Below are 14,781 nucleotides of genomic sequence, written 5' to 3'. Positions count from 1 at the left end.
TAAAACACATAACTTCTTAAAGATTAGCAATTCCTTGAAATGCCCATACTCAAGAATTATTGGAGATAAGATATGGGAACCAGAAAACACAAGATCACCACCTATTACTAAATTCATAATTTATCTTCATTCCTGGACTTTGTAGGAAATGATTGGTAACCTTTTGACCATGTAATATACTATAGCCAACAATATAAACTTCATCTTGGAAACTGCAAATTAAGGTGTAAAAATCTATTAATTAACATTTCTTTAAAAAGCTAATACCTAAATGTGTCCATCTTGTTCCTGTCTACATTGATAGTAAATGATGTCTTCTTGAAAAGTGAATAGCATTTCTCTTCAGGTTTTGGGCTTGTATCAAGTTGTTTACTAGAAGATGCATTCTCTTTTCTGCAATCTTCTTTATTAATTTTTTTCTTCCATTTGTCACTGGCAGGCCCCAAATCATCCTCGTTTATATTTGTATGCGTATAGGAAACACAGTCTTTCTTGTAGAAATGAAAAGGTTCACTGATTTGCTCATTCTCAATTTCTCTTCCTCTTGTAGTACTGAAACAATCTGACTCTCTATTTCCAGGAACTTTTACAGAACTGTATTTTCTGTCTTCTTCCTTCAAGTACTTCTGAAATCTCCCATCAGGAAAGTCCTGCTCACTATCTGAGAGCTTATGATGTTTGTGACGGTAGTCAAAGGATACTTTGGTTGTTGAACTTCTCTCTGGGTATTCTCTCTCAGCATATCTGTGACTTTGGGCTCCAAAGCTCCACTCTTCTTCCTTCTCTTGGAAAGGTAGAAAAGAATGCTCAGGCTTCCACTTTGGAATTCTGGCTGATTCTCTATTTTCATACCTTGCTGAATCTGTAGGTCTTTTTGATGTGTAGCCATACTTTCTGAAATCATGATCCTCAGGATACCTGTATTGACATAAAGAAGTTTACATTTGCAATATACAGAAGTAAAACTTTTCATGTCTAGAATATTAAGCAGACTGGCCCTAAAGTATAGCATGCAATGGCAAGACAACCTCATGTGAACTCATAAGAGGGGCATGAAAGTTTAAAAGCAACATCTTTTAAAGATGTTTTCCAGCATATCTTTAATCCTAGCACTCTGGAGATAGAGGCAAACATATATCTCTGAGTTCAAGGCTAGCCTGTTCTACAGAGTGAGTTCCAGGACAGCCAGGGCTACACAGGAAAAACCCTCTCTCGAAAAACAACAACCAACCAACCAACCAAACACACATTCTAGCTATCCACATGAATTACTCAAAAAATAAATTACTTTATCTTTTGAGATAAAAAAATTATGATATTCAACATCAATGTAACAGACTTTCTTTTACTGGAGGCTTTATGCCAAATTCCCCAGGTTTAATGATTTCCTGTACCTCTTCTGAAAAGGGTTCCTTGCATCAAAGTCTTCTGAGCCTCTTCTGGGTGACTGAGGGTAGCTTTCTTCTTGTACCCTTTGGTGTCTCAATTCATCTTCATGCCATTTCTCTTTAAATCTCAAGGAATCTGCCAGTGACAGCTGAGGTGGCTTCTCTCCTCTCCCACTTCCTCTACCTCTGTGCTCATCAGGAGTATACCTTCCTTGCACTGTAGGGATATAACATTCCCTTTCATGCTCCATGTAGGTTGCTGCACTTTCTGTGTATGTGGGCATATACTGAGATCTTCTCTCATCATCTCCTCTTCCAGGAAAATATTCTTGATGAAGCTTATATGGATCGAATTTTTCAACAGGTTTTACATTTGGGGAAGGTGATCGATTTTCATAAGGCCGATAATACGAATTCACACGAGAGGAAATCCTTGGTTTATTTTGTCCATGTTTTTCATCATCCATTCTCCAAGTAAAGGATCTTTGTGGATCATTCCTATATTCAGGGTCATAGTGCCCATGGAAATGTCTTTCATCATGGTATTCAAAATTTCTAGATTGTGGTGATAATGACCTATGTAAACAAGCATAGAGAAGTTTAGTTCATGTTGAGACAATTAAGTGTTTTAGTGTGACCTACCTAAAATACTTTTCTAGAATTCTACTACTATCCCACTCAAAGTAAATCTAGGAATTTGTTTTATATGTACTTAGAATTGTAAATTGGTGTGAGGGAGACGGGTTAATGATTCTTTTGTCCTACCTGACAACCATACTCTTGTCATCCTTACTGATGTATTTTATGAACACATCAAAGTGGGTTAAATATACATGTGATATTAGAGGAGGATCAGGTAGAAAGCAGAATCTTTTTTTTTTTTGAAAGACTACTGATATCAAGTTCTAGCAAAGGTAGATGTAATACCTTCAAAGGGCTACATCAAGAAAAGCTTACCTCAGATTCAACAGCTAACTGAGAAACAATCACAAGTAAAGTAAGAAAAAATATGCAGAAGGGGAAGGGGATGAGGGGATGGTCTCTTTGAGGGAGCAGCATCTAATGTAAATAAATAAATTTTAAAAATATGTAGAAAGTGTGAAGAAAACTAAAGTTGACCTCTGAAATTACATTATAAGACAATGATGCTACAATCCAAACTCCAAAAATGTTTCTATAGTGTTTCCAACTGACTGTTCTCTCCCTCAAGGCTTTACTCAAAAAGGCACTTATCAGGTACCATGGGCAGGGAAGAAATAAATAAGAGACATAGGATATCAATCTCTATACTTTCCCTCCATACATCAGGGGTTTTTGTAAGAAAAATGAGAGCCCCACTTTACAACCCAAGCTGGCCTGACTGGTACTATCTCTGTTAACAAGTCTGACCTTATACTTAACACAATCTTTTTGTCTCTACCTACAAAATGCTGGGAATACAAGTATGCAATACTATGCCTATCCCTCTATAAATACTTCTAATATAAACTGCTGTTCTTTCGAAATTCTCTTCCCTTACATATTAACTGAAATATGTGTTGTTGAAATAACTTAGAACTCTGGTCAAAGTATGTTTTAATATAATTATAATGCTCTCTAGGGGACAGTATTATAGCTCTTCTGTATCTATCTTTTCTGTTACCTTGATATTGCCAGCATGTCGACTTGTATTCCTACTGAGAAGACTCCCATATTCACGGGAGACTCTATAAGTTACTTAGCCTTAAAAATAAGGAAGGGGCTGAGTATGGTGTCTCACACCTTTATTACTGATACTTGTAAGGCACAGGCAGGCAGATCTCTTAGTTTGAATCTAGCCTAGTCTATATACTAAGTACTAGGTCCCTGCCTCAAAGGAAAAAAAAAAAAGGAAAGAAGCTCAATTTTGCATCTGAGTGAGAACCCCCATGTGACCTGTCCAATTTTTCATCACCTCCATTAGGGCTTAATGTCTCTAAATCAGTAAGAAAAGAATACCCTGGCCATTTTAAAATTTACCTGCTCTAAGAAGCTTCAAAAGAATTGGGGCAATCATGAATGAATCTCTTTCTTTTTTTCTAATGACAAATCTGTGTCTTCTACACAAGAAAGGAAACACATCTATCTTCTCCAGTACCCATTAGGACATTTACATTGGACTTGGCAATATTGTCATCCAGAGTCACCAAGCTAGACATACTGGTAAATATTACTTATTAGAAGCAAAACTCTGCTATTGAGATGACTAGACCTCATCATAGGAGTGGAAACAACTAGAGTCTCTGAGTAATTCTTGAAGATTTCATCTCTTTTTCCCTGCTAAGCAGAGAACCTGGGAGTCAAAGGCAGAAATTTTCCAGACAAGATGAAATATTCAAGATTTAACTTTAGCCCTTAATTCACATTTAAAATTGCTGATGCTGTTTTATGTCTTATTATGTAGTACTCACTTCCAGAAAAAGTAGTTATAATGGTTATTAACATTTCCAGTTCTCCTAAAGGTTAGGGGACAATTCTCTAGAGTTTTGCATGCCTTATGAGTGGAGGCACTGGCAACTTTGGTTCCCCAGGAAACAGCCTTGGAAACAGAGATCAGGTCTCCCTCATGGATAGAGGGCTTATTTGTTTGCTGCCCATGATAATAAGATAATGCTTACTTCAAGTAACTCAAGTTCCTCAGCTGTGTCAAAACCCAGAACCTATGACAAATTTGTATCATCCACCCAGATAGTCACTCTAGAGCACTGGCCCTCAGGAGTTCTTAGAAGGTAGAGAAAATTTCCCTGACATGGTAGTGTCATATAGCAAACTAGTATATTGACTTCTAAGTAAGTACCAAAACTACAAAGTACCAAACTCTTTGTAGTTCTTAACAAAAAACTCTGAATAAATAATTAGAAAACTGCCGGGCAGTGGTGGCACACACCTTTAATCCCAGCACTTCGGAGGCAGAGGCAGGCGGATTTCTGAGTTCGAGGCCAGCCTGGTCTACACAGAGAAACCCTGTCTCGAAAAAACAAACAACAACAACAACAACAAAAAATTAGAAAACTAGGCACTAAGCATTGGCAGTGTTCCTGTGGCCATTACTCTAATGGTCATACTAAAAGAAGAAAATAAAGCACACTCTGTGTTACCTTCCTTGCTATATAGTCTTTCTGTCTTAAACATTCTCTTTTCTTTTTGAAACTTCTCCCAAATTCAACATGATTTTGTGACATTTATAAAACGAAAACTAAATTACTGACTGATGATTCACTCTATTATTGGAACAAGCTATATTAACATAAAAATCATGGTTTATATTTCCTGTATATAATAATGGTCCTTTATGTCAGTCTGAACCTTACTGGTTGCAAAGCAGAATTCTCTCCTTAGAGATGCCAAGTGTTTTGCCCCTGTCAGAAGCACAGCACTTTCCCCACTGTATCAGAGTTGCCTACTCTCCCCAGCCAATCTGTGTGCTTGCTGAGGCCATGGAAGCTGGCATACTCACCCTTGTAGTCCCAGAACTGGGCTGTATCTAATGTATAATAAACTGGCTGAACTATTCTAATCATATAAACTATATTCTTTTTTTTTTTTTTTGGTTTTTCGAGACAGGGTCTCTCTGTATAGCCCTGGCTGTCCTGGAACTCACTCTGTAGACCAGGCTGGCCTCGAACTCAGAAATCCACCTGCCTCTGCCTCCCACGTGCTGGGATTAAAGGCGTGCGCCACCACTGCCCGGCTATAAACTATATTCTAATTTTATAAAGTATGATACCACCTACCTGAGAAAATAAATGAGTTGAACTACAACTGAGCTATTCAAAACCACTATTTTGCCATGATGATAGGAAACACTTTATTTTCTGATTAAATATCTTGAAAAAAAAATTAAGCAAAATGCTGGGCAGTGGTGGCGCACGCTTTTAATCCCAGCACTTGGGAGGCAGAGGCAGTCGGATATCTCTGAGTTTGAGGCCAGCCTTGTCTACAGAGTGAGTTCCAGGACAGCCAGAGCTATATAGAGAAACCCTGTCTCAAAAAAACAAAAACCAAACCAAAACAAACAAACAAAAAAATACAAAAATTAAACAAAACATACACTAAAAGTTGCAAACCTCTTAATAGCTTAAAAAAGTAACCTTCTCAAAGACATTTCTCATTCTGGATGTGGTCACTGCATTCCTTTTTATTATAAAGTAATTCTAGCCCCAATTAAACAAATTTATCAGCTCCCCAAATTTACAGATACTACCATTACCAAGATTAATCGCCTACTATGAACAGTCAGGTCCAGTAAGCTTGTTAAAATGGAGGCTTGGGCAGTAACAGTAATTTCTAAATCCAAGTTAACTATGTAAAGGTATGGAACTCCTCACCTTTCTTTCCACCTGGGGGATCTGGATCTTGACCGAGATCGTGCCATCCTTTAGCATATGAGTCACCTGATCCACTTTTTACACTGCAAAGAAATACAGCATTAGCAAGTTTTATTTGTTGGTTTGGTTTGGTTTGGTTTTGGTTTTCTCTACACAGGGTTTCTTTGTATAGACCTGGCTGTCCTGGAATTCACTCTGTAGACCAGGCTGGTCTCAAACTCAGAAATCCACCTGCCTCTGCCTCCCAAGTGCTGGGATTAAAGGCGTGTACCACTGCTGCCTGGCTAGCAAGTTTTTTTAAAGCCTCTAGTATGCTCTAACCTGGTGATTGCCAAGAGAAAGCTGCTTAATTCTTCTGTAAATTCAACTTGCCTTTGCACCACTAAGTGCTAGGATTAAACACACCCAGTATATTTGTCATTTTTGGATTTGTTTTTGTTTATAACCTTAGGCTACTTCTGAGATACATACTTCTAGTTTTGCTATCACACCAATACTAAAAAATAAAACAGTATATATAAACAAACAAACAAAAAACAGGAAAAAACTACTTCAGGCTGACAACATCTCTGCAGCTGCAAAAACTGGACAAGTAATCTTAGTTTGCTCCATTGTATCATAAATATAATTTGTACTCAACTCCTTTTTAGTAATCTGGCAAACGTATTGTGTTGCTCTGTCTCATGACTAGATCTTAATTACTGAGTGTTTTGTTAAATTTTGAAAGAAAACAACATAGAAGGGAACGGGTAAGTGAAAGAAACACATCTGAAAGTTATGACCATGTATTTTTGCCAAGGAAAACAAAAACACAGAAAGGGGTTGCAAAAATAGCTCCATGGTGTACATTTGTAATCCCAGTGCTAAGGAAATAGAAATAGGCAGGCTACTAGCCTACTTAGCATAGTCCAGGCCCTTGAGAAACCAACTCAAAACCAAATGAGACTGAGGAGGAATAGCTAAAATACAAGCTCATCAGCCAGGAAGACTGTGTAAAAGCCAGGTACAGATGTGCAAGTCTGTAATCTCAGCACTGGGGACAAGAGAGAGAAAAAGTTAGGGGCTTGCTGACTAGTCTAGCTAAAATGACAATCTCCAAGTTGAGTAAAAAATCATGTCACAAAAAAATAAGGTAAAGTAAGTCATCCTCTGGCTTCCATTCGTGCATGTGTGCACATGTAACCTATGTATAAACATATGCAAACCCAAATTAAGAATGTTTTAGGGTAAGATTTTATAGCAGGCATAGTTGTGTACAACTTTAATCTCAGCTCTTGGAGAGGAGGGCAGAGACAGAGTTCAAGGCTAGCCTGGTCTACAGAGTGAGTCCCAGAACAGCCCTACTCAGAAAAACCCTTTCTTGAAAACCAGTATCAAAAAAGAAGATTTTATACAGTAAACATGATTTTGTTCTAGCTTAAAAAAACAGTAACAAAGAAAAGTAAAAGTAAAAGACAAAACCAAAAAAAGCTTTAGAATGTCACAAAGGGTCCAAGTTAGGTTAGAAAAAGCTTTCTAGGAAGGTAACTCTACTTCGGAATAGTTCAGTCTGCACTGCTGACTTGGTAGTAAGAAGACTTGGTTGGCTTCTTGCTTTTATGAGAAAAAGTCCTTGAACCATGGCATCAAGTGAGCTGCTCAATTACTTTGTTCAGTTTGGCCATGCAGTAAAGTACAGTATACATTTGACAGAAATGGACAGAAATATGGGTTGGGTTAAATTTTCTTCCCAAGAACTTCAAAGTGTACTGCAAGGAAAACCCTAATTGATGAAATAATTACGTTTAAGTTCAGAGACTGGGTTTTACAAAGGGATGTAACAGCTGTCAAAGATTTCTGACATGATTAATTTACTATCCAATTAAATAAACAGAACTGAGAAAAAGGAAAAAAGTTTTCTTAAGGATAAACTTAAATATAATATGTGTATAATTCAAGGTTGTTAAAGTTTTCAAGTTCAGGGGCTAGATATAGTTCAGTGATAAAGAACACTGCCTGTTCTTTCCGCAGAGCTGGATTCAATTACCAACACCCACATAAATGCTTACAATCCTCTTTACCTCTAGTTCTAGGAGATCAGACACCCTCTTTTGGCTTCATCCAGCACTGCACAAGTGGTGCACAGACATATACATAGGCAAAAAATGCATAAACATAAAAAAATAAACATTTCTAAAAGTTTAAATTCTTAAGGTTAAAATTTACTGCAGCAGTACAAAAAAAGAACCCAGGTATGAAAACCATAATGTTTTAAGATATTGGGGCTGGAGTGATGGCTCAGAGATTAAGAGTACTGGCTATTCTTCCAGAGGTCCTGAGTTCAATTCCTAGCATCCAACCATATGGTGGCACATAACTATCTATGATGAGATCTGGTGGCCTCTTCTGAAGGCATACGTGCAGGCAGAAGGCTGTGTACATAATAAATAAACCTTTAAAATACAAAAAAGCAAAAGGTATAAAAATATATTAATATGGTCTTAATAGTTTTTAGATCTGGCCTAAAGAGTTATATATATGTGTACATATGTAAAGACCAGAGGTCAACCTGAGGCATCATTTTACAGGATGTGCCTGCCCCCTTTATTACCTCTTCATTTTAGTGATCTCATTAAGTGAATTATTTTCTGACACTTTGTTTTCTCTGATTTATGATAGAACAGTGGTTCTCAACCTTCTAAGTGTACATATGATCCTTTAATACATTTCCTCATGATGTGATGACCCCCAACCATAAAATTATTCCATTGCTAAGTTATAACTAATTTTGCTAGTTATGAGTCATAATCTAAATATCTTATCTTCAGGTTAGTTGATATATGCAACCCCTGTGGGAAGGCAAAAACTTTTAAGGTTGGCTTTGAATCTGACTTTTCAAAGAATGCATCTGCCCCTTAGATTCACCTGAGCTTGTGGAACAGCAATTCTAATGTGGAATTGTGGTCATACCACAGGCCTTTAACCAAAGCACTTAGGAGGCTAGGGCAGGCATTTCTCTATGAGTTTGAGGGCAAATTGATTTACAAAGGAGTTCCAGGCCAGTCAGGACTAGCTGGTGACAAAACTAAATGAAAAAAGAAAAATTAAAATAAAAATAAAATGGTACCACATACCTTTAATCCTAGCTTCCAGGCCAGCCTGTCCTTTTTTTGTTTTGTTTTGTTTTTCCAGACAGGGTTTCTCTGTGTAGCCCTGGCTGTCCTGGAACTCACTCTGTAGACCAGGCTGGTCTATAACTCAGAAATCCTCCTGCCTCTGCCTCCCAAGTGCTGGGATTAAAGACTTGTGCCACCACTGCCCTGGCCAGCCTATCCTAAATAGTGCATTTAGGGCTAGCCAAAAGCTACAAAGTGAAACCCTGTCACAAAATAATCAAAATTAAATTAGAACTGGTTATTCTTCCCTATGTGCAACCAAGCATTTTTCTTGGACATAATATTAAACTAGCTTAAATACAAGCAAAATTTAATTCTGGAAACCCTGCAACTGGAGTTAGCAGTGTGGGAGATATGTGACTGTTCTGCAGTGAGAAACCTTAAATCTCCCAAACCACCATAGGCACAGGAGAGGGGAAGAAGGGGCACACCAGGCTGTGCAGCTTCCGTTATGTACTCATTTGGATTATAAATGCCATGTAGAGCACTGTACAGGCACAAACATTATCGACAAAATATCCGCTGCCGCCTTTACTCCACCACTACCCAGGTGCTAAGACCATGAACCAGTGGCCACCAAGGGGAATGGGGTACACCCTCAACTGGGAGGGGAAAAATGACAGAAAGGAAATGTGAAAGAGGGGAGAAAGCAAGTGAAAAGAAATCAAAATCAAGTCTTACCCTTCTTTCTGGACATGTGAGTTTCAGCCCCTAACCATCATGCACAACAACGGAAAAAACAAACGTAAGAATGGGGGAGAAAGAGTACAAATAAGGAGCTCCTGAACAGCAGAAATTACCGCAGTTAGTGTCTCCTGCTCAGTCAGAGCCCAGTTTTCTCTAACCTTCAGTTGTTTCTGAGTTCAGTCTCCTCCAACCTTCAGTTGTTTCTGAGTTCAGTCTCCTCCAACCTTCAGTTGTTTGTACGCTTTCCCCGCTTCTTTTGCTACCTTGTTTCTTTTTGGGACCTGAGGATTGCACGAGCTAGCTCGTGGGCCCCAGAATCCACCTGTCAGTCTGCCTTAGCCCAGCAAAAAAATAATTTAAGCAACCCTCGCTTCCCCCAACCCTGCAGAGGTGGCAGGGGTGGCAGAGGCAGTGGCAGCAGCAGTGGAGGTGGTGTGGGCTCTGGCAGCAGCAATGAGGACAGGACCCACAACAGCAGCAGGATGATTTACCAGTAAAAATCTCTGGCTGCTCTTGCAAAAGACCCTCCTTTGATTCCTAGCTGTACCTCCAGTTCCTGGATAACAAACGCCCTCTTCTGGCACTCAGTCATGCATGTGGCGCATAACCATCCATGCATACACATAAGATAAGTCTTAAATAATTTAAAAGGGGAAAACTGAGAATGTATATTCATAACAAGCAAAGCAAAACCAGAGCCAAATTAATCCAAACACTTCACTATTAGTGAAATATTAAATTCAGGTGTAGTGGCATATCCATCCTTTAATCCATCCCAGCACTCAGGAGGAAGAGATAGGAGGATCTCTGTGAGTTAAAGACCAACATGGTCAAATGAGTTCCAGGATAGTAAGAGAAAACCTATCTCAAAAGACAGTGAATAAATTAACAAATTAAATAGATGACACACACAATCCTTATTTTTTTAAATTTTTCTAGCCCCTCCCTCTACTTACCCTAATAGCCCATATCAAACTCCTTGCTTTCCCTGATCTAGTCATCCTGGTCCTCCTATTTCAATGTCCTTCTTTCAGTTTTGCCTGAGCTTTCCTGAGTTGTTTGACCATTTTCAGTGCTCTTCCTTGAATTTCCTCTTTTTAAAAATTCTGAATTTCTTTCTTCTTGGAGATTCTGGGTTTGTTCAGTAATTATTTCATTATATTTTATTTATTTACACGGTAGTATTAAATAGGCAAAACTTCTAAGTAGTATATCCCAAAACCAAAATTCAAATAACCTATGAATATGATCAAGTAGTAATTGGGAAATGCAAATAAAAACCCAACCATTTCATACCTATTTAACTTTTTTAAACTGTGGTTATTATTTTAGTGAGTAGGCAAATGTATGGCACAAAAGGAACCCTACCGAATACACTGCTAGAATACTCCAAAATATAAGTAGCTTGGAATCAGTATGGTAAAATACTCCAAAATATTGAAAATGCCCATATCCAAAAGTTCACCAATTCTACACAAACACACACACCTTGGAGTGGAGACTCTCAAATCTTGGTGTACACTGAAATTACCTGGAAGGTTGGTTAATAGGGATCGCTAGATCCTAACCCTGGTATTAAAAGTACCACAAAAAGGAATAATTGTTAGTGTTAAAAGAAGTGGCAGCAATAGAGATGCATATGTAGCATATGAAGTATAAAATATTTACCATCTGGCCTTTGCAGGAAAACTTTATCCTATTTAAATGTCATTTCTTTTACCAGCAATGCTGATTAAAAGGGACAAAAAAGCTTTAAAAAAAAATAAAATGGGGCTGGTGAGATGGTTCAGCGGGTAAGACCACTGACTGCTCTTCTGAAGGTCCTGAGTTCAAATCCCAGCAACCACATGGTGGCTCACAACCATCCTTAATGAGATCTGACGCCCTCTTCTGGTGTGTGTGAAGACAGCTACAGTGTACTTACTTATAATAATAAATAAATCTTTAAAAAAAAATAACTACAAAATCATTAAAAAAAAAAGAAATAAAATGACAGACTAAAACCAATATGGTATTGACTGAGATGTCAGAAACAGATGATAAATCCAATTATATTACTGCTTCAGAGTAAAACATAAAAGTCCAGAAGCAGTGAATCATCTGTCTACCTCTGAACACAAACACCCAGATAGCAGGGTCATTTACTCCCAGGAGGATGCCGAAAAGAACACTGATGCTAAAAGAAGACAGCCTTAGCAGAACACGCCCTTATTCAGCTGACAGACCAGACTGTAGCAACTCCCTTTCTCTTATAAAATCCCTCTCCCTTTTCATCAGATCCTTCCCATAACCCTGCATAATTTCCCCATCTCTCTGGAACCATATGGCCCTGAGGCTATCCTAGCTCTCCATGACAACTAAATTCTTCAAAAGGCCAGGCAAATTATATTTATCTATTTAGGAATATATATGTATATATGTACCCGCAATTAAAGAAAAAGAGGCCATGAATTTGAGAGCAAGAGGGGTACATGGGAGGAGTTGGGGGAGGAAAGGGAAGGGGGAAATGATGGAATTATAGTTTCAAAATACACACACACACAATAACAAGAAAAATAAAGGTAGTATTGTAAAAGCCTCAATAAAAGAAGAAAATGTGAACTGAGTAATTTATATCAGCCAATATACAATTACAACCCAAATGTCACGCACATGGACACATCTACACACAAACAAAATGGATTAAAGAACTAAATATACAAAATTTAAAACACATATAATCATTATGACCTTGAATAGGTCAATAGTTCTAAGATATGGCACTAAAAATACAAACAACAACAAAAAACTTAATTAGGATTCATCAAACTTGAAATGTTATGCTGTGAAGAATTCTAACAAGGGAAGCTAAGCTGCTGATCAGCCAGAGGGCGGGAGGCTCACTACCATTCTAGTGGCCAGGCTGCTGGATACCAATCTGGAGTTGGGAATATGGTCATCTATCACAGAGCAACAGCATCAATCATGTACACTGGAATATGGGAGACCCCCTGAGGACCAAAGGACACATGGGGCTGCAACATGCTGGTGCTGCAATAGCATGGGCCTGCTTGCCTGCCAGACTGAGGCCCTGGACACAATTAATGGAGACTTATCCCATGTGGCCAATAAGGATGTACAGTATATTCACTTGAAATTGCTGAGATGAAATATGTCCACAGCAAGATTCACAGCGTGAGGCCTTCAAGAGGATAACTCTGACAACAGCATGGCCAGGACAGAGGAGCAAGCCATCAGAGTCTAGGCTGAGCTGGGAGGACCTTCCTCTGGGCATTCAGAAGGTTCCTGTACAGCATCAAGGGTTTATCCCCAACTGTGTGTACCTACCAGGAGCTTACCCTTAAGCAGGCAGCCTGAAACAGTACAGACCACTTTGGGCAGCAGTAAGCAGCCTCATCTCTGAGCCCACTTCCCTACTAAATAAAAGAGGCCTCCAAGCCAGACTTTTTTCCTGAGTATTAAGTTAAAGAAAGATCTTGAGTGAGGCTTGGAGCCCGCCAGCCCGTGTCTCCAGCGCCAGCTACGCTGCTGTGGCTGTCACTATGGCCCATTACAAAGCCGCCAACTCGAAGCACGAGCAGTTCCGGAGGTACTTAGAGAAGTCAGGGGTGCTGGACACGCTGACGAAAGTGTTGGTAGCCTTATATGAAGAACCAGAGAAGCCCACCAGTGCTCTGGATTTTTTAAAGCATCACTTAGGAGCTGCTACCCCGGAAAACCCAGAAATAGAGCTGCTTCGCCTAGAATTGGCAGAAATGAAAGAGAAAAATGAAGCTACTGTAGAAGAAAATAAAAAACTGAAAGAAAGCAAAGCTTGTTCAGTATGAACCACCTCAGGAGGAGAAGCGTGCTGAATAGGATTCTTCTCAGTTGAAAAGACACTGAAAACTGGTTTTGTATCACTTGAATAGCTTGTATAGTATATGATCTTTCCTGAAAAGATGCTATAAACTTTTAATATGTTAAATTCACTCATCACACTTTAATGTTATAAATACATATACATAGAATCACCAATAAAAACTCAATATAACTTTCAAAAAAAGAAAGATCTTATTAATAGGCTTATATGATATTAGAGCATGATATTACAAAATACCAATTCTAATCTAAAAGCTGTATGGTGGATAGCAGAAAATGACAAACGAATTAACTGATCTGTGTAATATGTAGAGCTGGCTTTTTGTTTGTTTTGTTTTGGGTTTTTTTTTCAGAGGTTTCTCTGAGTAGTCCTAGAACTCACTCTGTAGACCAGGCTGGCTGAAAATTCACAGAAATCCACCTGGCTCTGTCTCCCAAATGCTGGAATTAAAAGCATGTACCTCATTGCCCAGTTTAGAGCTGTTATTTTTATGTTTGTTTTGTTTTTAAAAAATATGTTACCATGTCAAGATTTATATATGAAACAACTACCACTAAGAAAATAAAACTATAAAATGTAAAACAAAGAGGAAAAAAGGCTAGATAACCCAATGAATGAATCATTTTTCTTTACAAATCATTTATCTTATAAGGAAATTCATGAATACTTAAGAGTGTCTATACCATCCTGAATGTACTTAATTTCATCCACAATATAAAAATACAACTCAGTGACAATCAAAACTTCTTAAATGGATAAAGAGGATAAATAGACATTTCTCCAAAGTATAAAACTAACTAAAAAAGCACAAAAAACCACTAGTCACTGTGGAATGTAAATCAAAACTATAATAAATACCACTCCAGGTCAATAGATAGCTATAATTACAGCATTACATGATAGCATGTGTTTTAAGGATGCGGTATTGTTACAATCCTTACATGCTGATGGTGGAAATGTAGATGGTACAGTCAGCCACTTTAGCAAAGTCTGGCAGTTCTTCAATAAAGTCAAGCATGTTGTTACCATGTGGCACAACTATTATTCCATTCCAGGTATATCCAATCACAATAATTGAAAACATATGTCCATATAAATCTTTTTACAACAATATTCACAGGAGTATTTATAACAGCCAAAAGGTAGAAACAACTCAAATGTACATTAAGATGAAAGAAAAAATATGCCCCCCCTTCCTCCTCCTCCTTGTCTCTCTTCCCACATGTTCCCAGCTGGCCTCTCTCTTTTTCTCCTCTTCTGTCCTTCTCTGTTCCCTTTCCCTCTTTCTCTGCCTCTACTCCTTTTCCAGGTCCTTGCTCCTCTCCCTTCCCACAATAAACCTA

The 14,781-nt window shown here is 38.3% G+C and overlaps 2 protein-coding genes across 7 annotated transcripts in view; one reads left to right on the top strand and one right to left on the bottom strand.

Annotated features, from left to right (window-relative positions):
* The window catches only part of Bclaf3 (BCLAF1 and THRAP3 family member 3), a 64,096-nt gene that overhangs the window by 42,180 nt on the left and 7,135 nt on the right, over positions 1-14,781 (bottom strand). For all 6 annotated transcript variants that reach the window (XR_004118587.1, XM_031370167.1, XM_031370163.1 and 3 more), the window contains exons 2-4: positions 5,735-5,817; positions 1,395-1,964; positions 268-918 (exon numbers count right to left, since the gene is read on the bottom strand). Coding sequence is in view for 5 of the 6 variants with exons in the window: in XM_031370167.1 (XP_031226027.1) it covers positions 268-918; positions 1,395-1,964; positions 5,735-5,781 (1,268 nt within the window). In the remaining variant the exon portion in view is untranslated. The remainder of the gene's footprint in view (positions 1-267; positions 919-1,394; positions 1,965-5,734; positions 5,818-14,781) is intronic.
* Positions 13,061-13,601, top strand: LOC116090160 (c-Myc-binding protein-like). The gene has a single exon (XM_031370207.1). The coding sequence runs from the start codon at positions 13,119-13,121 to the stop codon at positions 13,401-13,403; it is 285 nt and encodes a 94-aa protein (XP_031226067.1). The 5' UTR covers positions 13,061-13,118; the 3' UTR covers positions 13,404-13,601.

Source organism: Mastomys coucha, chromosome X (assembly GCF_008632895.1).
Source record: "Mastomys coucha isolate ucsf_1 chromosome X, UCSF_Mcou_1, whole genome shotgun sequence".
NCBI classification, from domain to species: Eukaryota; Metazoa; Chordata; class Mammalia; order Rodentia; family Muridae; genus Mastomys; species Mastomys coucha.
Note: the sequence above shows the minus strand (reverse complement) of the source record. Positions and strands in the feature narration are given on the sequence as shown.

Excerpts from the sequence above, each read along its gene's own strand:
- LOC116090160 (XM_031370207.1), top strand. The coding sequence starts at position 13,119 with ATGGCCCATTACAAAGCCGCCAACTCGAAGCACGAGCAGTTCCGGAGG.